Source organism: Xyrauchen texanus, chromosome 2 (assembly GCF_025860055.1).
Source record: "Xyrauchen texanus isolate HMW12.3.18 chromosome 2, RBS_HiC_50CHRs, whole genome shotgun sequence".
Classification (NCBI taxonomy): domain Eukaryota; kingdom Metazoa; phylum Chordata; class Actinopteri; order Cypriniformes; family Catostomidae; genus Xyrauchen; species Xyrauchen texanus.
The window spans coordinates 57,114,259-57,140,856 of NC_068277.1; the positions used below are offsets into that span (position 1 = coordinate 57,114,259).

At 41.4% G+C, this 26,598-nt stretch overlaps 1 protein-coding gene across 2 annotated transcripts in view; it reads left to right on the plus strand.

The window, feature by feature from the left end:
* Positions 1-26,598, plus strand: part of LOC127657739 (solute carrier family 12 member 3-like) — a 114,918-nt gene that overhangs the window by 1,492 nt on the left and 86,828 nt on the right. For both annotated transcript variants that reach the window (XM_052146616.1, XM_052146625.1), the window contains exons 2-5: positions 9,816-9,905; positions 10,328-10,403; positions 10,585-10,680; positions 17,895-18,034. In XM_052146616.1, coding sequence (XP_052002576.1) covers positions 9,816-9,905; positions 10,328-10,403; positions 10,585-10,680; positions 17,895-18,034 — 402 coding nt within the window. The remainder of the gene's footprint in view (positions 1-9,815; positions 9,906-10,327; positions 10,404-10,584; positions 10,681-17,894; positions 18,035-26,598) is intronic.

Sequence of the window (26,598 nt, forward strand, 5' to 3'; positions counted from 1 at the left end):
GCAGAGAACACACAAGACATCAAAGTATCAAACACTGGCTTAATACTAAAACAGATCTGGTCAGCTTCCTGGAGGTAGAATCCATGGAGATCTCATACACAGGGCCCAAATCTGGAGCGAGCCCTCTATCTAGCTTTGCAGCAGCCTTTTTAAAAGCATGCCAATTGATATGCCAATCCCGTGCTTACAGGCGAGCAAACTGAGAGAGAAATGGAACAGACAGAACACAAAACAGCACAAACACCATAAATACATTTACAGCATGTAACATCAATATAAACATAATTAAACATGATACATGGTCAAATTAAGAAGGATGGGATTTAATAGTGGCATCAAACAAAATGTGAAAAAAGCAAGCAAGAGAAAAACAAGTTGATATAAACTAATCAAATGAAAAAAATGATTAGTCATTAAAATATTTTCACATTTGTATTTAAGAGTTAATTAAAAGAAAGGCCACCTGCAGTGATATATGTACCAACCAAAGACAGCTTTTATGAGAGCCTCTGTTCTCTTCCCTGCTGTTTGATCATTCTCACCTGATTAACTTGAAATTGCACATGCGTAAGATGATATTATTGCTTGTACTGAAAACACACATGGGACTGGGGACTGACAAATAGAGCCAGATGCATACATTTCAGACTTGTATCTGTTAGGAAAAGCTTTAGTTGGATAGAACATGTGGATCAACTTAAATGTTATTTCTCTTAATTTATTAGTAAGCTACTTTTAAGGCAAGGACCAGACCTTATGCCAAGACACGTTCTCTACAATATTATTCAAATATGGAATTATGTAAGAAATTTATAAAGACTCTTTTTGAAAAAGAGCTCTAATTTTACGGTTATTAAACTGCTGCTGCAGAGAAACATATACTCCCAACAATTGTATCATATAAATCAAAAAAATAAGTAGATGGTCACGGAAAATCACTACCTTGCAGCAGCAGTGACACTCCAGAAGGAACAGCATTTTTTTTGCAAATTGCATAAGGGAATTAGTTATTTTATATAAAAAATAAAAAAAAGAGTAGGTTTTCTCTCTGAGTAGCTTTATAGTCTACCATATAAGTCAAAGAGCTGTCCAACTAAAACGAGATTGCTTATGAACCAAAAAAAAAAAGGAAACTGTTTTGTCCAGAGAAAATGAAAAGTGTCTGCTGATGCAAATTTTATAATTTGATTGGGATATTTGTAATATCAACATCACAGACACGAGTGAGTTTTGTTTTTCCACACAAAAATGTATAAAATGTTCTACATTTTTGTTTGCAACCCTTTATCCCTATATAGCCTCCAAGTAAAGAGCTGCGTAAGTGAGTCTTCAGCTTTAGAAAGTAAAAGTTTATTTGAAACCAAGAATTTAATTTTGAACTTTAGTTATTAATATTCCTAGGTATGTAATCTTATCTTTTACTGAAAATAGAGGAAAGTTTCACAACTTTTATTAGCCATTAGTTCACATTTTTAAATAATTAGGTAGAAACCTAAAGCCCTTGAAAATGTATTGAACAATTCTAAAGCTATGGGGACATGGGAGGCATCATTCCAAAACAATCATCAGCCAGCTGGCTAATAATAATTTGTCTATTGTAAATTGTCACAACCAGTTAATTACTATTGGAAATATGAAGAGCAAAAAATTAAGAAGCTATAGGGCCACCTTGTATAATGCCATGTGGCATGCAAAATCTTGAGGTAGTGCCAAATTTTAACTTGTAACTTGTTAGGGATTGAAGAAACCCTATTATATTTGTTAGGATTATTATTATTATTATTATTATTCTGCCATAAAACTGATCTTGCAGACCAAACCGTGAAAGCCTAGACACTTGAAATTTTGGGGAACGGTAGTACCTTGGCTAACTACACATATGCATGGGCTAAGCCCGATCAGACAATAGGGGGGTGCTACAGTGAACATAACAAAACATTTAACATTTTGGGCCATAACATTTGGACCGTAATGTCTAGAAACAAAATTCTAAATTTTGTTCTGTGATTCCTTGCATCATGACAAATCGTTTTTCGCCATCCAATTTTAGCTACGCCAACTCATTTCCCGCTATTTCGTATTGTTTGCAAAACCAAATTTACAAACTAGCCCTTGGTCGTTCGGCCAATCGGAAGTCACAATATTAATAATTATCAAAAAAAGTTTTAACTTTCAATTCATTGTCACAAAGGTACACCAAAACATATGTAGCAGGCATATCCACTTTACTAAAATGAATATAACTCTTGAATGAAATGAGATATCACACAATTTGGTACATTTATGTATGCGGTCATTTTGAAGACATACAAAAGGCGCCTCTGCCTCTTGGTGGCACCATAATAATTAAAATCTACATTAAATGGCTACGAATTATAGTACCGTTGGTCCGATTGACTTGAAATTTTGCATGTAGTGTATTTGTCAGTCAAGGTTTATAGGGACAGTCACATATCTTGAAACACATGGCTGCCATTGACCAATCAAATTTTAGCATCTATTTCACATGGCTAAAAAGGGCAGAGTGAAATGAAGTAGGCCTATTTGTCTCTTGGCCCAAGAGGCACCAACTTTTAGGCCGTAAGGGCTAGAAACTAAAAATAACAAAAAATTTACATCATGATGACTAATTTTTCCCCCTGTCGAATTTGAGCTCTGCCCACTTGTTTTCCTGCTATTTTGGGTTGTTTTCAAAAACAAATTTTTAGACTAGTCCTAGGCTATTCTCTACATTAGAACCAAACCAGTGCGGGGAGATCTCTGGAGTTTCAATATCAAGAATTATCAAAATAAAAGTTTGAACTTTCAATTCATCATCAGAACGTTATGCTAAAACATGTCCCCTTTTACTTAAATTGTTATAACTCTTGAACGGAATGAGATATACTTGTGAAGTAGGTCAATCTAAGGATACATGCAAAAATTGTGCTGTCAAGAATGTAACAAAACGCCATAACTCTGTTCTACCTAACCAGAGGATTCTGAAAATTAAGCCACTTTATCATTGTGTTAGGTGCTAACAGACGGTGCAATTCATATTTAAAATCTGTTGCATATGTACTTAAAGGAACTTAAATGCTTGTACCCCGTTAATTGCTGCTTGCAGCTATATTTATGGTATACTTGTTATTTCATCTTCAAAGTTCTTGCAAAATTTGGGTTAGGGGAATCTTTTTTTTTATTAGAGCATTATATATTCTAATAACTTAAAAAAATAAAATTTCCTCAAATCCAAATTTTGCATGAACTTTATAGATGAAGCTATTTTCAAGTGACCTGAAGGCTTTATAGAAATCCAGGAAAAGCAAAAAACCTTAGCCTTAGTGACAAGTTCACTTTAATCTAGTTAATCTAAAAGTAAATTTACATAGTTTGTGATGTTTTTTCATAAACCCTAATTGTGATTTGTCTATGAAATTATTTTATCAAAATCTAGAGCTAAAATTTTACAATCATTATTTAGAAGGGCAATTGGGTGCCAGTTTACTATACATTCCTTGTCTTCATTGGGTTTTGGTTCTAAGGTAATGATCACTTTCTCTAGGGTTGCCAACTTTATAACTATTAAAATACAAGACATTCCATCTTAAAATATGGATTTGTTTTTCAAGAGGGGCTCTAGCCAGGGTTTGACTGGTAATCTGGCATACTGGGTCTTTTCCCGGTGGGCCGACACACTTTGGGGCCAATCAGGGGCGGACTGGTCATCGGGAGACTCTGCACAAATGTTAAAGATATCCACCTAGAACTTAGGAAAACAATTGAAAAACAGCCCGGACGTACACATTCGATGTGAATAACCTTGGGAGAAACCAGGCTCACTGTGGGGGCCAGTTCACCTCTGGCTAACAGCATGAATATAATAGCAATATTAGTTATTTATATTCTGTGCAAGTCATGGTTTAAAATTATTAAACTAATAAGTGTTAAGGGTCAGTGTTTAAACAAAGGTTTTGTAAGAACTGTTAGATTAATGACTAATGTCTTTGAAGTTCATCCTGGATTAACTGCAGAAGTTCATATAGATGCATCCTATGTTAGTTGTCCTGATGTAGGCTTTTGTTGGCAATTTATTGATAGTCTATACATTCCATTTTAAGAGTGTAGTCCATCATTAGACCAATGATGCAGGCTGAGATCAGTGAGGTGCTTCGCAGTTCGGTAATTTCTTTGAGGCCTATCCTAAATCTAAGATTCAGGAAATGGCATATGAAGTATCCCATGTCTTATGGTTGGAGTTGGCATCAGTTAATTCTCTGAGGTCCATTGTAATAGACTGAAGTGATGTCTGGCTGGGACCGGCTGCATTTTGTCGTCATCACTCTGAAACATGTAGCAGTGAAGGAATGGAGCTGGATCTGACACATGGTTGAGACATGGAAACATATAGAAATATAGCTGCAAGCAGCGATGACAGGCCCAAGCACCATGGGTCCATTTCCACTCAATGGCTTTTGGAAAACAAAGCATGATGGACACAGAAACAACTCAACATTCATGTAAACTTGGACCTTAAACATACAGTGTATGATAGATATATATATACCACCATTCCAGTTTGACTACAACTTCATGTAATTTAATCCACTGCCATAACAACACCATTAAAGTGACACACTTCCTTCCACCAGTTGGTGGCGCTACAGTTTAGGAATGGCACCCACCCCTGATGGTTTGTAAAGCTGCATATCTCAGCAACTACAGCCTGAGTAAAAACAGCATGGAAAAGACAATTTCTCACAACATCATATTGGAGGTTGACTGCACAGCCTGATGCACGCTACCTAGATCAATACCGAATGGACGGCTAGGCTTAAATGGAAGAGGTTTTGGTGCCTGTGAATCGATGTCAGAGTATGAGGGATAGGAAACAGAATCAGGGAAGCGTTTACGCTTTCTAACGACTTGGGAACAGTGTGAGAATGACCAGCCATGCCCAAAATAATAAGAGTAACAGTGTTAGTGTTACTGTGAGTATCAGTCATATGAGAAATAGAAACAGACAATAGATACACATTCATTCATACTCATTTTATTTCTGATTATTTCAATTTTATCAGTAAAGAAATTCATGAAGTCATTACTATTGTAATGTGATGGAATATCTTGTTCAGTTGAGGCTTTATACCTTACCAATTTTGCCACAGTACTGAATAAACACCTAGGATTGTTGTGGTTATTTTCTCTGAGTTTGCTCAAATATGATGACCTGGAGCTTTTAGTGCCTATCTGTAGCTACAGACACTATCATTCTATGCACCGCAAAAAACCTCTAATTTTTCATTCTTCCACTTGTGCTCCATTTTCCGAGCTGCTCCTTGAGAGCATGAGTGTGATCATAATACCATGGTGGAGGGCTTTTTTCTTTAATTTTCTTTAATCAAAGGGGATCGACACTATCAAGAGTGCTAGAGAAGACTGTATTTATATTTTCTGTTATTTCATCAAGTTCTTCCAGACTTTGGGGATTACTGTGTGTATGAGATAGATCTGGAAGATTATTAGTGAAGCTATTTTTAGTGATTGAAAGAATTGTTCTACCTGAATGATAGTATGGTGTAGATGGATTAACATTAGCTGAGAAAATTTGAAAATTCACCAAGGAATTAAGGTGGCCAGGGGCCCCATGGCTGCTCTTTGTGTGAGGTTGGGATTAACCCTAACCTTAACCTAACCCCAAAATCACAACATCATCACTGAGACTCAAACCAATGTCCAATACATTAAACTGTGTATAAAACAAAGCCATAATAAAAACAGCAGCACAGCAGCAGTACATAATAACACTGTTATTATAACAGCAATAATGAAACTGCAGCACAATAATAAATATGTATATATTGTTGCATATTCCAACCTTTAGAATTTTTTCTAAAAGAAGTCCTTAATGAGGCTGTTAAAATAGAACGTAATTTTCAATGGACATCAGAGACAGATGGTTTTGGCCCATCTTGACTGGGAAGATATATCGGCCCAGGATTTTACATAGCAACTGGCCCAAAAACATTTCGCTGTGCTTTTTTGCATATCGCGGCACCGTTTTGTGGTTCATTCTACATAACGCGGCGACTCATTTTGGCTTATCGCAGCCTATTCGGCACATTTCGCGGCCGACCCACCGGCTCGCTCGGTTCTCCCGATGGCCAGTCCACCGCTGATCGGCCCCAAAGTGTGTCGGCCCACCGGGAAAATGCCCGGTATGCCAGATTACCAGTCCAGCCCTGCCCATCGTGGATCTCAATCTATTTTTAATTAGTCCCAGTTTTGAAAAAGAGCACTCCCCGCTGGCGTTGGTTACAGGCAAAGTCATAAATAGCCGGAGAGCTATATCAACATTTGGAAACACTGATTGTAGTTTCCTTGTTCTTATAAGTTGCAGCAGTGACCTTGCCGAGGTGTCCTCGTTTTCTTTGATAAATTGTACAATTTCATCCACAAAATCCTCCTCTTTAGATCACCTGCATATTTCTTCCTCAGATTAGTTGCTCCTGTGCGAAGATCTTGAAGTATCCAGTCAATTTAGGGATTTTTTTTCCAGTATATCTTAGTCACATTATTTCTTTTAAACTTTGTATTTTCCATTTTTGTGCTCCACTATTGAACTTTCTTTCGGACATTTTGCCGCTATGCCGTTTAGCAATAATAGTGATGTAAATGAAAATGATTGACATGATTTGACCAGCAGCTGATTGGAGAGATGTGACCCAAGTCACATCTCTCCAATCAGCTTCTTCCTTTTTTTTTTATGTTTCTTATGGGCCAATGAGGGTCTTTTTTTGTAAAAAATAGTCTGGCCAATCCGGGGCCCTTGCACAGGCTCCCCCTAGGCTCCAGCCTATGGCTCCAGCCCCTAGGCTCCAGCCTATGCAAGCCTGTGCATTAATCCGCACCTGTGGGTGATCTATATATTGTAGCAATGGCAAAAGATGACAGAGATTTTTTATTTCTTTCTGACACATTACATTAAGCATTATTAGTTTAAAAGACTTAAACTTATATCCTGTCCTCGGAGTAACACCAAAAACATCACTGTAAATTGTAGCAACATCTTATCCTTGACACTTCAGACGAGGCTCATTTTTATAACAATAACCTGGGGGAGTAGATTCATTTAAAATAACATATTCATATGGTTTAAGCCAGGTTTCAGTCAAACAGAGCACATCCAAACTATGATCTGTAATAATTTAATGTACAATTAGTGCTTTGGTTGAAAGAGGTCTAATGTTTTTTTAAGTTAATTTAAAGTTAATGTTAATTTAAAGTTTGACCATAATCACATTTTTTATAATGATTTAGTTGTGTGGTTTGTGTTTGGTAGTTCGGGGAACAGACACAGTCTCTATATCATATATAGGTGATACAGTCTCTATGTGTTGTAGTTTATGCGACCTGTGTGACATCTCAAGGCAGCTAGTAGTCATTCAGATTAACCTGTTTGTCTGCTTCCTGACCTGGGCCCCAGTTAGTCAAATACTATTATTATTAAGTCTATGAGGCAAATTATTAGAGAGGAGAGCAGCACCTTCCCTGGAGGGATGGAGTCTGTCTCTCTTTAGCAGCTCAGGTCTACCCCAAAAACTTCCAATTGTCTATAAATCCTAAACTATTCTCCAGACACCACTCAGGCATCAAGAATTCAGTGACACTACTCTACTATAAACCTTATCACCACGACTAGCAGGGAGGGGGCCAGAGCATATTATAGTGTCTGACATCGTTTTTGCATGTTCACACACCTAATATTATCTCTAGTGATCTTCGTCTGGTGAAGCTGGACATCGTTAGTTATGACATGAATATCAATTTCAGCTTCCATCTCTATATTCTCTGTTCACATTCACATTTATCCCTATCAGACCATGTTAATTGTGAAATAACTTTTTCTTCTGTTATCTTATTATGCTTTGCTAAATTACTTCCAATTACCCTTAAGAATTTTCCCAATTCATATTTTAAAAAGCTCCCAATTCCATTCCATACAATTTCAAAATATCACTGTCCTGGTCACAAAAGCAACGTTTGTGGGGAATAATAGCCATTTTCTATACTTTTAAGGCATAAGCAATTAGGAAATGACACTTACTACCCAGGAACCAAAACATTTGTTACATGGTGTAATTGACATAATCAGAGAGTTTTAAATGGTATGGAAGGCATTAATGCAGCAATGTAATTTAGATGTGAAGAAAACCCATATGATAATAGTTTTTTCTTCTGTTGATCAGTTTTTAAGGCATTTAATGCAAATGAAATACATATCATCACTGCTGGTTCAGGATTTCTTCCTCAAGTTACTTCTGTTTATTGTCGGTGATCAAAACAGCTTTATGTGTGCTATGGTTCCACCAGCTACAATGGTTTTGGTATCTGAAGTGGCTCCTGACACATGACCCAAACCTCATATTTTGGGCATTTCACCATAAAAAAACAAAATAAAATGGCACTCACTGTAAAAAAACAAACAAAAAACAACATAGAACACATAGACACTGTCATATTTACATTTGCAATGTGAAATTCTGTGGCTAAAGCAGTGGGCAGATGTGAAAATTATGCTAAAATAATATCCTTGTCTAATGTTAATATTCTGTGTTCAAAGCACTGTCCACACAGAGGTCACTGCCAAAACAAACAACTTCCTATTGGTTAACACATTGAATTTGCATATCAAATTTCAATAAACTTGAACTCCATGAGAAATCAGTGAGTGGGAATGTTCACTTCAGGGGTGAATGACTTCAAAGGAAATCAAGTGTTTTTATAAGCAAACTAACTAGCAAGTAGCCCCTCAAATGACAAAATCACTTCAAATAGATTTCACTGGTGACTAAATCACATTGTTTGTAATAGAAGCAAAATATTAGCAATAATTATTTTAGTTACTCAGTTAACAAACTAATGTTATCAATCACATCTATGACGAGGAAATGGCAAAATGGAATATCAAAGAACAACTGTAACATCTGAATAATGAGGCTGACGAGGAGATGCGGATCCAAACGCAGTTTGAGTTTATTTGATAACAAAAACACTAAATGAACAAAAGAACAACCCACGATGGGGAAAAGAAACATAAACTAGATAAGGTAACCACGGTAGATACAAACAGGGAACAAGGGAGAGCCGCAAACATCAGGCAAACATCAAACAACGATCGACAAAGACTGAACAAAGACACGGGGTATAAATACACAAACATAGGAAAGGTGGCCAATGAAAGAACAGAACTCAAACAAGATAACAAGGTGATTAACAGAAACCAAAGGCAAATTAACAAGGGCAGGTGTAAACAATGAACAGTGAACACGAACGCTAACAAGGACTATGGAATTACATAAGGGACTAAAGTGAAAACTAAGAAGTGCAAAAGTGACAACAATGGTAAACAAGAGGGCAACAGTGAAACGAGACAGGGTGGACTATGGAGTTAAATAAGGGACTAAAGTGAAAACTAAGAAGTGAAAAGTGACAAGGTGGAAAACAAAGGGCAACAGAGGGACAAGAGAGGGTAACCGTTACAACAACACATTCAACTAATGTAACATTGAAACAGCTACTCATATAGCTTTCGAGCTTTCTCTCTCTCTGCACTACAAGTCAGCAAGTAACATCTCTGCCAATATTTTCATGTAAATAAAACTTTCATGTTTAAAATTATTTAAATTATTTAAACGATCAAATCCAATGAATATGAAAGCATATTTCCCAGATCTGTATACAGCAATTTCCATTAATGACACTAACGTTAGTACACCTTGTTGCTTCTAAATTAGACTGTGATGTTAATACTCTGTATTTTTTTGTAAATGCAGCCAGAAGGTGATGATCTTCCACCACCACCAGAAGATGATGGAAGACCCAAAGTCAAACTTGTTCGCTTTGGATGGGTCCTTGGAGTTATGGTAAGAGAGATAAATTCTCACACATTTGCAGAGATATCCATAGGAATTATCTAAATTTCTCCTGGAGAAGGCAACTTAATTACCCTTTGGGAATAAAAAATTTATAAAAAAACTATATTTATGTCATAAAATATGTCATTTTTTCTCTCCTAGACAGCTATTAGATTAAATGGAGAGGAAATGAATATAATTGCTAAAGTCTCCTGCTTTTCAAATGTTTATCCTGAGAAAAAGATCCCAGTAAATCTCCTTTAGAGTCTCGAAGAGATCTCAATAATGCTCAAATTTGCCAAGACACTAAAGTCTGGAATCAAAAGTCAGAGATCTCAAAGTGAACTCTGAGCTATGCTATCCACATTAGTTCTATTGCATAAAGACAGCATTATTTCTGTCTTTAAAATTTTGCTGATATTGTGTTTCAGATTCGCTGTATGTTGAACATCTGGGGAGTCATCATGTACCTACGACTGCCATGGATTACATCTCAAGCAGGAATCAGTTAGTGAATCCAACATCAGTTGGACAGTTCAAATTTAATTGTATTCTCAAATACCCTTCAAACCATTAGACTCACACTCTTTATTAGATTCCTCTCCAGGGGAATTGAAAGGGACTGTGTCACCAAATCACTTCACATATGTGCCAAAGGATTTCCTAAAATATTGCCTTTTACTTTCAGTTCTGACCTATGTGATTATCTTCATGTCTATTATTGTGACAACGATCACAGCAACGTCAATATCTGCAATCTCTACTAATGGGAAAATCTACTCTGGTGAGTAACAACAGCTGGTTATCACCTGCACTGACAAAATATTATTTACCATGGGTGTATTTCAATCAGCTCCCTAGTGCTGAAGTCAGTACACTGGCCAGAGAGTAGGTCATTTCTAGGGCTGTCCTATTGTTATAATTGTCCCAGTGCACTGAAATATTAGCTAACTAGAAAACTGCTTAATGTGCCATAAAAACCAGTAAGCATCAGCCAAAAACTTAAATGTTCATTTACTGGAAATTTCACCATGGGTCTGTTCCAAATCCTAGTGCGCTGCCTCAGAAGGCAGAATTTTAAGGCTTCATAGGTGAACTTCTGACACAAAGACTGTTCCAAAAGGTAGTTAACTTTATCATGCTGCCTCCTAAAATATCTAATTTCTAAGGTATTATATATGTATTATATATGTAAGCTATATAAGTATCCTTCCCCTGAAATTCCAGAATGCACTGTACTGAGCTTGGTGGAAAAATAAATCCAAGATTGCGGATGAACTAAAATAAATTTTGGGTGTGCCTCATCCTGCTTACTAGCTCCCTATGTTGTGAACATCTTGGTTACTGATGTAATCTCTGTTACCTGATGGAGGGAATGAGATGTTGTGTCGATGTAGTGACACTAGGGGTTTGCTCTTGAGAGCCCCAATCACCTTTGCTTTATTCAGAAAAGGCAAATGAAAATTGGCGAGTGTAATTTGCATGCCGCTCTCTGCCCCGGATATACGGGTATAAAAGGAGAAGGCGTGTAACACTCATTCAGATTTGTGCTGAGGAGACGAGAGAGAGTACCGACCATGTCAGCGGTCGGTTCAGGGTTCCTATATGATATGCCGCAGGCACTGAAAAATGCAGGGGAAGTGCTCTTCGCTCTCCAGAAGGGAGAGCACTGTGGAGACCACATCCTACAGGAGGGCGGTTAACATGTGGAGAATACCTCACTTGGACTAACCAACCGGGATAGTTCACATATGGAATGATGCCACTGGGGAGGACCCTATCTATGGAGAGGGCAGACAGCAATAGTGGCCAAAGCAGAGTGGAGCTCTGTTGAGGGAAAACATAGGGTTCACTGAGGGGAAACTGAACGGTGGAAATGCATCATACGTGATTACCGAGGGGGAATCACCATGTATGGAGCACTGAGCCTAAGTAAAACTGAGCTCATGAAAAGGGGCATACCAGGATTACTGGGCCTGGAGGTGTTACTCCTCCGCCGAATTCATTGCCGAACAGTGCTTAAGAAATCGAAAAGCATCCTTGGCCTGCCCCAGGGGCTCAAAGGGGGCTCTCTGTAAGGCTGGTAAGACCACAGAGAGAGCCCAGGAGGGAATTCATGCCCTTAAAGAAGCTGGTGATCAGGTTGTGCTGCCATGAGTTCTCCCATCCAGTGTATTGTGATACGCTGTTATAGGAGCCACGTACACCTCGCCTTCTCTCCAGCCCCTCCTGTAGGAAGGACAACACAGACCTGACCGCGCATCTCTGTGGATTTTCCCCATGGGAAGAACACCATTTATCAAAGAGATGCCACTTCAGTGACTACAGCCGCCTCATGGAGGGGGCTATGGCCTGAGTGATCATGTCTATCACCGCTGGCAGAAGGCCTGCAAGGTCTTCCGCGTTCCATCCAGGAGCCAGACATGGAGGTTCCAGAGATCTGGCCATGGGTGTCTTGAACTCTACCGGGCAGAACGAGTGTTCTGGGGGATAGAGGGACTGAGTCGGCAGAAAAACTCCCATATCCACATACAAATCACCCACGGTGCTCGCTGACCCAGCCGCCTGAGTTTCAACCAAGGATGGACCGGGTCGGGTGGCTCTCTGCTTCACGAAGAAGGAAGAGAGCCGTGACCGCAAATTTCTCATGGGCATGTTCTCACAGTGAGGACTTGACCCATCCGCAAAAGCTGCCTCGACACCCAGTAGCACAAAGGCAAAAGGACATCTTTAAAAAGACACCAATCATTTGTGCAAGCTCTTTTAAAGAAAATATACTCTTATTGAATATACTCTTTTAAACCTGTAAACTCGGCCACTGAAGCGTCCAGGGGAAGCACAACACTGACCGTGCAAGGGTGACCGCTGATACGCACAGTAATTCCAACAGCAATAGCGAGGTGATGTGACGAACACATATGTACATTTGGCTGCAAAGAACAAGACTGAATGATTGGTGCACGCCATCTTCATTTATATCTGTATGTCCGGGGTGGAGAGCGGCATGCAAATTCCACTGGCCTTTTCTGAATAAAGCAAAAGTGATTGGGGTGAACCCCTAGTGTCACTACATCGACACAACATCAAGTGAGTGACAGACAGGAATCAGTATTTCATGAACACGAATTCGAGCACTGGCAAGGTTGTTCATCAAATGAACATTGAGACACCTACTAAATTACACACAACACGATTAGGATCAAGTTTACAAACTAGGGAGCTGATTAAGATTCAATACTATAAAGTATCAATAAATGACTTTACACGAAATGTGTGTGCTGTGTATTTTTATGTATTGCATCGTTCATCTCATGTCACATATTAAAATCAATTGCGCGTCTAGTCTCCCATGCGCTGCATGTGTAGAGCACTTTTTGAATGAAGCGTGGAGTTGCTGCCTATGAAAAGTATTCCAAATCACTCATTTATGAGGCTCCTTTTCAGTTAGTATGCTGCCATATGAGGCAGCTCACTAAGTTTTACACAAGACCCCATGACTTATATCTCTCAAGTTGACTTATATCTCTCAAACATTAACAAGTTAATGTTTACACTGAAGTAAATGTATGAAGTCAAAGCCTTATTTCTGATTTTGTTTGTAATAATAATTCAATCCCTAATGAGAAGGAAAAGGAAACTATTCTTTAAGTGAATGCATAAAGTATTAGAAGAAAAAGGTTTATTTTTTATTTGTACTCCAATAAAAATCTCTGCTACCAGCCACGCCCCCCCCCACGGTACCTTTCTTCCTGGAAGTGCATGACGAGCTGACGAGTTTGTGGAGGGTACCATTTACTGCCCAGAACCGACCTCCTCGCTTGTCCGCTCTCGCTACTCTGGATGGTGGTGCGGTACACACGGAGGTCCCTCAGGTGTACAGGGCAGTTGCGATCCACCTGTGTAACAAGAACGCCGCCACCTGGCGGAACCGCCCAGTACTCACCTCCAAGGCCTGTAGGACAACGTCATCACTGACTGTGAAAACCTACAGCGCCACTGGACAGGCCGCCTCCGCCTTGCATTCCTTGGCTCTCCTGCAAGTACACCAAGCCAAGGCACTCAAAGATCAGGACCTGGGTAGTCCCGATCCCACGTGCTGCAGGAACTGTGCTCTCCCACCGACCTCACTCTCAGAGCTATGAAGGTCACAGCGCAAGCACTCAGGAGGGCAATGGCCACCCTCGTGGTCCAGGAATGCCATTTGTGGCTGATCTTGGTCGAGATGCGTGACGTTTATAAGGCACACTTTCTCAACGCCCCCATCTCCCAGTTCGGCCTCTTCGGCGACACTGTTGACGACTTTGCCCACCAGTTATCGCCATTGAAGAGGCAGGCGGAGGCCATCTCTCTCACATCATGCCGTGCCGCCGCAACACAGGCCACCCTCCTTCTTCTGTCCGCTGAGGACATCCCCCTGTGAAGAAACAACAGGCAGCTCCGCCTCAACCTGGGCCCAGCTCTCAGCCCCAGCGTCGAGCGCCCCGCAGGCGGCGTGCGCCTCCATCTCCAGGATCTGTTCTAAGGCCCGTAAAGCCCCTAAACGCTCCTGAGATGACACGCCCAGGAAGTCAGACTTTAGCTCCGGAGCTGGTAGCAAGACCACTCCGTTCCCCGGTGGAGGGCCCTCAGTTCTCCCTTTTTCTTTTGCGGCACCCCCTTCGGGCTGCGGTACCCACATTGTCAATAAAAGAGCAATTTCATCACTTCCTGGATCATCAGGAACAAATTCAAAACTCATCAGAATGGCGTGCGCCATTACCACGACACCCGGCAACAAAGCTTTGCAGTCCTGGCTCCCAGGATGCAGCCATCTCGCCTCCGGACCCACAACTGCCTGATGAGTTTTGAATTTGTCCCTGCAGGACCTCCTCCTCTGTCTATAACCCGCCCCCTGCTGGGTGCACAGAGGTAGGTAAGTGCTTTGAGACTTTTCTGAGCACCCAATACTCGGGACGTGCTTTTGCCTCCCGACACATTATTACTAGCTCCCCCCCACCGAGAGGAATGATCGCCCTGTTAGTGCCCCTCCCACTAAGAGCTTAGATGCATGGCTTGCACTACCCAGCCCATTGCGTTGGCTGGCCAGGACCATCCGACTCGGCTACGCTGATTCAGTTTGACAGGCTCCCGCCTTGTTTCAGCGGTATTCGCTCCAATTCAATGCATGTCGAAAATGCCAGCACCTTACGAGCAGAAATTATTACTCTGCTACTGAAGGACGCGATAGACCCTGTCCCTCCGGCCGTGATGAGGAAGGGTTTCTACAGACGTTTCTTCATCGTACCCAAAAAAGCCGGTGGGTTGCTGCAAATCTTGGACTTCCAAGTTCTGAACCGGACTTTACACAGACTCAAGTTCAAAATGCTCACGCAGAAGCAAATCTTAACCTGCATTCGGCATCAAGATTGGTTCGTGGCAGTAGACCTGAAGGACGCGTACTTCCATGTCTCCATTCTGTCTCACTTCCTACGGTTCGCATTCGACAGCCAGGCGTATCAGTACAAGTTCCTCCCCTTCGGCCTGTCCCCTCACATCTTCACCAAGGTCGCAGAGGCAGCCCTTGCCCAGCTACGGGAAGTGGGCATACACATACTCAATTACCTCAACGACTGGCTCATCCTAGCACATTCTTGAGAGTTACTATGCGCCCACAGGGACCAGGTGCTTGCGCACCTCAACCATTTGGGGCTTCAGGTCAACTGGGAAAAGAGCAAGCTCTCTCCGGTTCAGAGCATCTCTTTTCTCGGCTTGGAGTTTCTCAGCCCCAGCCTCTTCGTTGCTGTGTCCAGTACGTGCTTTGCGTATCACGCAGGGCTTTAGATGCTCTGAGCAGCTCTTTGTCTGCTTTGGTGTACGGCAGAAAGGGAACACCGTCTCCAAACAGAGGTTAGCTCATTGGGTCGTTGATGCTATATTCCTAGCCTATCACACCCAGTCCGTGCCCGCCCCTTGCGAGTTCGAGCACAGTATACAAGGAGTGTGGCATCCTCGTGGGCACTGGCCCATGGCACCTCCCTAGCAGACATCTGCAGAGCAGCGGGCTGGGAAATACCCAACACATTTGCTAGGTTCTACAACCTCAGGGTTGAGTCGGTCTCCTCCCATGTTTTGTCATGGCCGAGCCTGTAGAACTCATTAATACGAATCAGTCGACCGGGTGTTCCGCTTGCACCTTGCGCCCTTTACCAAGTTGATCCAGTGCACCTTCTCTCCCAGGTTTTCCACTAAGCTCTCGCTTCCTGGATGTTCTTCCTCCCTAGCCCTCTGGCCTGTGAATTCAGCAGAGGAATTAGCCGCCAGACCCACCACGAGTCAAGTACTCTGTGTTGGGCTTGGGCTCCACAGGCATAGTTCCCGCTTCAGGCAACTCCCCCTGCTGGCAGGACCCGCAGGGGGAGTGCTCTACTTGAGTCGTATCATAATCGACTATTGCAGGATACATAAAGATAAACATTTTCTTCTTTTCATCTCAAGGAAGTCGTATTTTATAACAATATACTGTAAGTCTTGTCCATAATCCACATAACTAGCCTACACATTTATATTTGTCCTTTTTGTTTTGTAAAGTTTAGAGACTGTATATCTGTCACTGTATAATTATTCTCTTGACTTATAGAGACGTTGTTTCATAGATGAGTAGAAGCAGTCATTGACGTGTAATTATCATTACTGTATGAATCAATATATATATATATATATATATATATATATATATATATATATATATATATATATATATATACTGTACATATGTGAGTATAAAAAAGATTTCAATAAGATGTCCTTGGCTCTGAATTTTTAAAACATGGATTTCATCCACTATGTAATGGATATCCATTACATATTAGATGAAATCCACCACATCATCATGCTACAGACTGCAGAGGACCTCTTGGAATTGGTTGTTCCTGTGGCTGTCAAATTCAATAGTGTCACAATTGTGCCCTCAACTGACAAACATTATGAATCATAGCCTTAATGATCCAGTTCAAAAAAGACTATGACAATGAGAAAAATTATTGACAGGTGAAAAGCATCAATGTTAGCAAAATACACATTTTTGATTGCTGTTTACAAAGTCTAGAGCTGTCACAGAGTCCGGTGAGATATCTCAGAACAATAATTTCATTAATATCTTTAAGGGAGTAGGAATTTTTTTTTTGCATAATTTTTCATGAAAAACAAAATAGCTTACAGCACCTTTAAGTACATTAATAAAGTAATACAATAAGAGAAGTACAATAATAACTGCATGTTTTTATTCATTTTTACCAAATTTAGTGAGGTTAAAACAGGCAAAGACAATTTGTAATAGAAAAATACACTTGCAGTATATTCAATATTAGCGACAGACTAATATCAAATCAAAATCAAATCCCTTTATCACTCAACCATATACACAAGTGTAACAGTGTGTGAAAGCCTTGGGTGCAGTTCCAAGCAACATAGCAGTACGACAAATACAATAAACATCTGATTTACAGATAAAACAGTTTACACATCCTTTAACATAACACAATATACAATATACACCTAATAATATACAATATTCAGTATACATAAAATAAGAATTGATATATTGACCAGGCCGATTATTCAGGGGATATATGGCTATTTTGAGTATATAGGCATCAGCAAATAACTTTGGCCGATAAAGACAACGAAATCAATCGATGGTGCACATTTTTTGTTTTAAAATATTTTCAAGTAGATATTGTATAAAATAAGTGTTAAATTAAATTAAACTTTTGAGTTATTTGCTAAAATATTGTACATACTGTACAAAGGAATTCTATTTTATATAACAATATTCAGGTCAGTCTACTATTATCATATTCACTGCCAACCAAGTCTTAATCATATGCAGTTTGCTTCTCATGTAAATATATCTTGTTTTAAGGATGTTTTAAATTTGTTTAGTAAAAAACAAGATTTTGTTTGCAGTGTGACTGCGCAGGCACATGGAGATTAATTCTGTGATCTTTGCTTTTGCTCCAGGTGGCACATACTTTATGATCTCTCGGAGTCTTGGTCCTGAGTTGGGAGCACCCATCGGCCTGCTCTTCGCGTTCGCCAATGCTCTTGCCTGTGCGCTTCACACAGTGGGGTTTTCTGAGACCGTCAGAGATGTTCTAAAAGTGAGATGGGCATATACAAACAAATTGTAGACAAAATGATTTCTTAACTGCCCTTTATTTATTTTTGCTTCACTGTAAACAAAAAGACATGACTATGTCCATATTTTACCTGCAGAATTACTCATCACTTTTAATTCATAATAAATTTGACTTGTTACAGTCAATATGCATAGGCATAGTTTAGGTGCATTTATACAGTCTATATAATGCTGCACAGACAGAGATGTATTTATAATTTCTGGGGCACCAAGCAAAATTGGTATTTGAACCCCTCCTTTAAAATCTTAATGTTGATAAAAGACAAGGGCACTGATTGTCATGACAATGGCAATGTGTGAGGTGGCTCTAAAGCAGTGCTTAATTTACAGTGCACAAAAGCTGCATAAATGTAATAGATACTAGGGCATGAGGGCAGTCAGAGTAATACTTTTATGGTACATAGCATTTCACAATACACTGCACTCCATTCACTACCATTCAAATGCATCTGATAAACAAAACATTTTGCATGAGCTGTGGACAGAAGTTCAAATTTGGTGAACTTTGACCTGCAAATCCGTATGATTGAGACAGATAAAAAATAGAAGTGTCACACACTGACCTCTTAACTCAATACAAAGAAAACATATTTCAAAACTGCAGGTGTTTGTTGTTGCAAGAAAGTGAGAAGACTGTATATTTTCACATTTTGAATGTCATATTATTTGTTATTTGTGACTAGGAAAACACATCAAGATAATTGCTGAAGCTTTTATCACAGTATACTCATGGTATTGAATTACATTACAAAAATGGGTTGAATGAAATTCAAATATTATTGTTGTTCTCTTAATAAAAAGTTTACTTTATCAAAACCAAACTAGCCTTTTAAAATAACAGACAACAAAGAACTTTCAAAAGAACCCATTACATAAAAACTACCAACAACACCATAGATAAATAGCCAAATATAAACGTCTAGGTTACTAGTGTAACCCCCGTTCCCTGATGGAGGGAACGAGACATTGTGTCAATTGTAGTGACACAAGGGGGTTCTTTCGGGAGCCTCGGATACCTCTGAATATGAAAAAGGCCAATATCAAATTGGCGAACAGAATTTGCATGTCCCATCCCCGGACATATGGGTATAAAAGGCGGGATATGCCTCTGTTCAGTCAGGTTCTGCACTGAGGAGCTGAGAACAAGGTTCAGCCATTACAGCGGCTTGGTACAGTGTTGTGGCAAGGGGGACACAATGTCTCCTTCTGTCATTCACTCGACTTTGTGTCGACTCAAGGGGCCCCTAATCAATACACCTACACTGACCGTGTTACTTGATCTGCTGATGCTGGTGCAGCAGGCTGTAGAGTGCCAAAGGTGCATGAGCATCAGATTGCACATAACCCTCCCCAATGCCCCACTAAGACGTCATATTGTTTTATTAGGTTCCTGGCATCCGAACAAGGATTGCCTTGAAAAGTGGAAACAAGCGACGTGGCTAGCATGGGAGTAGGCCGTGCAAGCCACGGTGGTAGATCCTACCTAGCAAGGGAGGAGTTGCTACAAACATGGCGACCGGGGGGAAGAGGGAACTGCCCAAGGGAGACGCGGGTCCGCCAGTGGGGTGGACCGTACCACGGAAAATACACACAGGGGCATTAATCCATGATGGCCAAACCCTGTGGCAGTACAGAGTAGTTAGTACCCATAGTGGATCTGGTCGGGAATTCTTGAGGCCTAGGGAGGAAAAACATCCAGGGAGCGCAAGCTTTTGTGGACTCACCTGGGGTAAAAGCGCATGTGTTTGCCTCAGTGGAGGGGAAAGGTGCTAGCGCAAATGGTACACCTGGTCAGTCGTCCCATGTTACCGAGTTCTACATGCTCCGACCTGAAAAAACAAGAGACGAAACTGACTCAACTCGGAGATTGTTGAATCTCGCAAAGGTATTGGGTGTCAACCAGCCCACTGCTCTACAGATGTCTGCTAGAGAGATGCTGATGGCCAGTGCCTACGAGGAGAGTGTGCTGAAACCAGCAAGGGGGGCGGGCTCGGCCTGGGTCTGGTAGGCCAATGCAATGTCGTCAACTACCCAGTGGGCAAGCCTATGTTTGTAGACAGTTTTCCCATTCCACTGTCCACCAAAGCAAACAAAGACCTGCTCAGAGAGTCTAAAGCTCTGTGTGCGGTCCAAATAGGTACGCAAAGTACGCACCGGACACAGCAACGATAAGGCTATGTGCTTGCAGGTTCACTACCTGGTCCCTAAAAGGAAACTTAGGCACATAGCCTGGTCATGGTCTTAGGATGACATGAGCATCTGCCGGACCGAACTCCAGGCAAGTGTCACTGACAGAGAACGCTTGCAGGTCTCCAACCCTCTTGATGGAAGCGAGCGCAATCAGGAGGGCCATCTTCTGGGAGTCTGGCACTTAGCTCGACTGATTCTAGAGGCTCAAAGGGGGTGCTCTGAAGGACTGAAAGGACCATGGAGAGATCCCATGAGGGGAACAGGCATGGCCTGTGAGGTTTCAGGCTCCGGGCATCTCTTAGAAACCTGATAATCAGGTTGTGCTTTCCTAGGGACTTACCGTCCACTGCACCGTGATGGGCTGCTATAGTGGCAACATTTACCTTTAAGATGGAGGGGGACAGAGCCCCTCCAGCTTTACCTGTAGGAATGAGAGCACTGACCCGACTGCCCACCTCTGCAGGTCTTCAGATTGGGAAGAGCACCAATTCGTGAACAGGCGCCACTTCAGGGTGTAGAGCTTCCTGGTGGAGGGAGCTCTGGCTTGGTTGATGATGTCTACGACAGCTGGTGGTAGACCACTCAGATCTTCCGCATCCCATCCCGTCCATGAGAAAGAAGGTCTTTCCTCAGGGGGATTTGCCAGGGAGGTGCTGTTAGAGGTGCCTGGAGACTGAATCCTCCCCGGCCAAGCCTGTTCCCCTTATGGGATCTTTCAGTGGTCCTGCCGGGCCTTCAGAGAACCCCCTTCGAGCCGCTTGACTCAGTAGAGCCCTCTAATTGAAGACGGCCCTCCTGATATCACTTGCTTCCATCAAGAGGGTTGGGGACCTGCAAGCGTTCTCTGTCAGTGACACTTGCCTGGAGTTCGGTTCTGCAGATACCCACGTCATCCTAAGACCACAACCGGGTTACGTCCCCAAGTTCCTACGACTCCCTTCAGGGACCAGGTTGTGAACCTGCAAGCGTTGCCCCTGGAGGAGGCAGTCCCAGCCTTTTCATATTGCTGTGTCCTGTACATGCTTTGCATATCTATTTGGACCTCACACAGAGCTTTAGATGCTCTGAGCAGCTCTTTGTCTGCTTTGGCAGATGGCGGAAATCTCAAAACAGAGGATAGCCCACTGAGTCGTTAAAGCCATCTTCCTGGCCTACCAGACCAGGCCGTGCCTGCCCACTTGCGGGTTCGAGCACACTCAACAAGAAATGTGGCATCCTCGTGGGCACTGGCCAATGCCACCTCCCTAGCAGACATCTGCAGAGCAGTGGGCTGCGCAACACCCAATACCTTTGCGAAATTCTATAATCTCAGGATTGTGTCGGACTCGTCCCGTGTTTTGTCAGGTCCAAGCCGGTAGAACTCGGTAACTTGGAACAACTGATCGGGTGTACAATTTGCATTCAGCACCTTTCCCCTCCACTGAGGCGAACACGTGTGCTCTTATCCCAGGAGAACCCACTAACTCGGCTTCCTGTATGACTCCTCCCATCCCTCTGGCCTGCAAATTCAGCGGAGGAATTTGCGACCAGACCCACTACGAGTTTCAAGTACTCTATACTGGGGTAGGGCTCCACAGGCCTTATTCCCTCTTCAGGCAACTCCCTGTGATGTATTTTCTTTGGTACCCACGTCTCCCTTGGGCAGTCTCTCTGCCCCGCTCACTGTGTTTGTAGAGCTCCTCCCTTACTAGGTAGGACCTACCACCGTGCCACTCCCACGTGTGGCTTGACAACCCATGTGATGTATTGTTCACATGTTACCTCCCCCCAGCCTGGGCAGGATGTGGTCTCCGCAGAGTCTTTCCCTCTGAATGAATAGGAATGAAAAAGAACGCCTTCCCCACGCGTGATAGTCATGTCGCTTGTTCCCCCCTCAGGGGTGCTGGGAACCCAAGAACTGTATATGACACTTTGTTGGGGCGTTGGGGAGGGTTACGTTCGGCTGATACAGCTGCTTCTAGCATGTAGCTTGCTTGCACCTGTGTCAGCAGTTCATGTAACATGGTCTAGTACATGGTGTTTTTAAATGTGACCCATTATGTCACTACATTCGACACAACGTTGAGTGAGTGACAGAAGGGGAATGTCATGGTTACTGTTGCTAACTTCTGTTCCCTGATGGAGATAACGAGATGTTGTGTCCCCCTTGCCACGACACTAGACCTACCACTGTAAACGGCCGAACCTTACACTCGGCTCCTCTGTGAAAAACCTGACTGACAAACACACATCTGTTTCCCTGCTCTCAAGGACCCCTTGTGTCACTACATTCAACACAATGTCTCTTTCCCTCCATCAGGGAATGGAGGTTACAACAGTAACCATGACGATATACAATTTTAAGTTGGATATACAACTGCAGGGTAAATAATGTCCGATTATTGCTGGACAACAACCAACACATTTTATAAAGTTGCAATTTCTGTTAATGCCTTTCTTCTGATTACACATATATGCAAATTTAGTAACTTTTTAGTAACAGTTTAGTAACAATTTAAAATAAGATTTTATTTGTAAACATTGGTTAATGAATTTGGAATAATGAACTAACAACTAACATTTTTACAGTATTAATCTTGGTTAATGTTCCATTTAAATATACTATTGTTAACTGTTAATTACCGTTAGTTCAAAGTATATTGCCTCATGCTAATGATGAAATGAACATTAATCAAGATGAATAAATGCTGTAAAAGTATTTGTAATGTAATGAATGGAAAGGACGAGGCGAGAACCGGCTTTTCAACATAAATAATATTTTAATAATAAACTGAAACAAAGGACAAACACACACGATGGACATGTCCGTAAACGATCTCTCTCTCCCGCACGTCCTCTGCAGTCAACCTTTATCCCTCTTGGAGGCTTAATTAGCCTAATACGGGACCGGGTGTGTAGGATCACGACCCGGCCCCGCCCTCCGCCCTGCCACATTCCTCTCTCGTTCTCTCCTTTTTCCCTGGGGGAGGGCGTGCTTTAAGCCTAGTCTGCCGGCAGGTCATACCCATCTACCTGGACAAGGGAGGGGACAAGGGGAGGGAAAAAGAAATAATTAAAATGGGGGGGTACTTCCTGTAACAGTGTAGTACCCCCCCCAAAAAACACTAAAATTTAAACGAGAGGGAAAAGGCCAATGCAGAGCACCAGTGAGAGAGAGAGAGAGCGGAGAGAGAGATGAAAAAAAAAAAAACCTACTCGCCGGTTCTCCGATACGCAGTAGCTTGTTCCTCTGCCACTCCTCCACCCTCTATCGGACGACAGCCACGCCTCTCCAGGTGGATCAGAGGCAGACCTCCAGCCCCTGGTGGACGGAACGCCTCGCCACATTCTCGGGGAACAGAAGGGGCCTCCCCCGCCCCTGGCAGCGGTTCTCCCACTCCAGGCAGTCAGCAGTGAGCCCCTTCCCGCTCGCGGTCGGCGGACTCAAAGCCTGCCGTGTTTCAGGGGCCGGTAGGCGACTCCTGCACCCCTGGCAACGGCCCTGAATGCTTCAGGCGGTCGGTTAGGAGCCCCTTCTCTCCCCACGGTCGGCAGCCATCGTCCTCTTCCAGCAGATGGCCGCGGCTGCTCCGTTGGGGTGGACGGTAGTGGCGAGAACTCTACTACGGCATATCCCTCCTCCTTCCCGGATTTCGGCACCAGTGTAAAGGGATCAATGGAAAGGAGTCAATGGAAAGGAGGAGGCGAGAACCAGCTTTTCAACATAAATAATATTTTAATAATAAACTGAAACAAAGGACAAACACACACATGACGGACATGTCCGTAAACTATCTCTCTCTCCCGCACGATCCTCTGCAGTCGACCTTTATGCGCACAGGATTGGGGGTGGGGGCAGAGCAAGAGGGAAATTCATTAGAAGAGCGACTGCAAATCTGGCTGATGTGAACTTTCTAAACTCCAAGGCTGACAAATGGCTGAGAAACAGACCAAGAAAAAAAGGTCAGATGAATATAAACTAAAAAGAAGGATTATGCTAAGTCGAGGGTGGAGCTTCCAAAGGAGCACTGAAGGGAGGGGTGTGTTTGTTTTGGCAGTTGAGTTTGAATATCAACAGTTTTTCTCAGGAATCGCTGAGTGCACCATTAAGTAAGAAGTATGTGTGGGCAAATGGGGAAATATTTGTGGTCTCACTTGGATACAGATTTATTGTATTTTGGATATTTCAATCAGATTTTATGAATGTGAATTGTGCTGTGCATTTCTAAATTGTTATTTGTAAATCTACTTTAAAAACAAAAAGAAGACTTTTCTGGCTCCATGGTTGCGGTGTCAAAAAAAATAATAATTACATGCTCAAAGCCTAGTGTGATCGTACCTTAATACATAATTTTATTCAGAGTATTGATTTAACTTGAAAGATATTCAGACTCATTACCTCCAATATACAGTATTCTTGTCTTTTAAATTAATGTGGATATTGATCTATGAATGAAATCCAAAAGGGCAAATTGGCTTTATCTCAGAACACCTCTGGCAAGTAGGGGGCCCAAGTATTTGCATGTGTTGCGTGACGAATGCTGTTTTTTTTTCAATTGCGAAGACAACATGAAACAATGAAACGTTTTTAATGAATCAATACACAATTTTCTCTATTACAGTTTTTTTTTTTTTTTTCGCTTTTATACATTTTTCCAAACTATAGTCAATGTTCACAAAACAATTAACAGCAGGTGAATCAGACATTCAATATTGCAGAACAATTTAATTTCATTGCATAATGAAGCAGTGCATTCTTTTCTGATAATGCACTTATTAAAACTATATACATCAAAACTGTAGATGTGTTCATACAATTTTCAGCTATAGACACAACTCTACTATTGAAATGAAAATCATGAAAATCCTCAATAGAAAACCTTTTGTTTTCATAAATTATCTACATTTCTAGTTGTTCCTGTTCTTCCTCTGGAAAAAAGAAAAAAATAGAAGTCTTGCTATATTGTATGCACGCACATAAGACAGCACAGATTGTGCAGTTATTGTGGACATTGATTGTGGCATGCAGACCAATGCTATTTCTTTTTTTATTTCCTTTTATAAATTGAAGGCACTGCAGATCTGGTCATGTTCAACTGAACACTTTGTGTGTCTCAGAGACACCGTGATTCATAACAAGATCAGTTAGAGGGACTCTCGGATCATTTGAGCCCATCCTATATTTCATATTTGACCCATTTTATAGATAGTAAAATCATTATAGTTGTGTAAAAATTTTGGTAAATTGTATTTTCTTTGCTGTGTGCACTACTGACACAGCAGATATCAATATGAAATAGTTTGACAACCTGACATGTGCATTGGAGAATATGACTTTAATTTAGTGGTCTGTTTTAACTATTTTGAAAGGAATGGATCTTGGATCAGAGAAATGTTTTTGTAGTATTTCAAGTAAATTATGAAAATCATGAAAAATGTTCAATCTGTTTTAGACAAATAAAAGGTTTTCAGATGGCAGTGTTAATTGTTTTGAGAGCAGTGACGTGAGTTTGGAGGAATGTGTAAAACTGATCGAGGAAAATTGTAACACAATCTCAAAACTACACACCAGTTTGTACAAACATCAGTCTCCCACGCCAAAATCAAATATTTCACTCTTTTTCTTCTGTTGGAATTCTGTCAGATGCCCCTCAGTGCAGCAGAAATTCAGCATGTTACTTTAGAACAAGTACTGCTGGACTAGATAAAGTAGACATAACTTTTCACAAATTATGAGAACAATTATCATGAACATGTGATACAGTACATACACTACACAGAACAGTACATGGCATCTAAACTGCAGTAATGTATTATTAAAGCCCTGTAGGTTACCTACTTGTCTAAAGCAAATTGCAGTTACTGTAGCTTCCTGCTTTCTTTTCTGAGGATTTTAATAATAGAAGCAACCATTAAATGACTCAGATTTATTTGGATTTGTTGCCAAGCATTCTTATGAGTGGTGGTGGCATAGTGGGCTAAAGCACTGAACTGGTAAGCAGAAGGTTGTTGGTTCGATCCCCACAGCCACCACCATTGTGTCCTTGAGCAAGGCACTTAACTCCAGGTTGCTCCGGGGGGATTGTCCCTGTAATAAGGGCTCTGTAAGTCGCTTTGGATAAAAGGGTCTGCCAAATGCATAAATGTAATGTAAATGTAAATGTTATACCATGCACAATTATTAATCCCTTAATCTTCTTCTACCCATTTCTCTCTTCCTTCGAGCTCTTCAAACACTTATGGGATCCATTTAGCAAAGCACATAATCATGGCCCATTTTATTTATCCTGAGATTTTTTAATTGTGTGCGAAACATTTAGCTTCTTATTTACATAATGAGAAATGTCTTAACTAAGT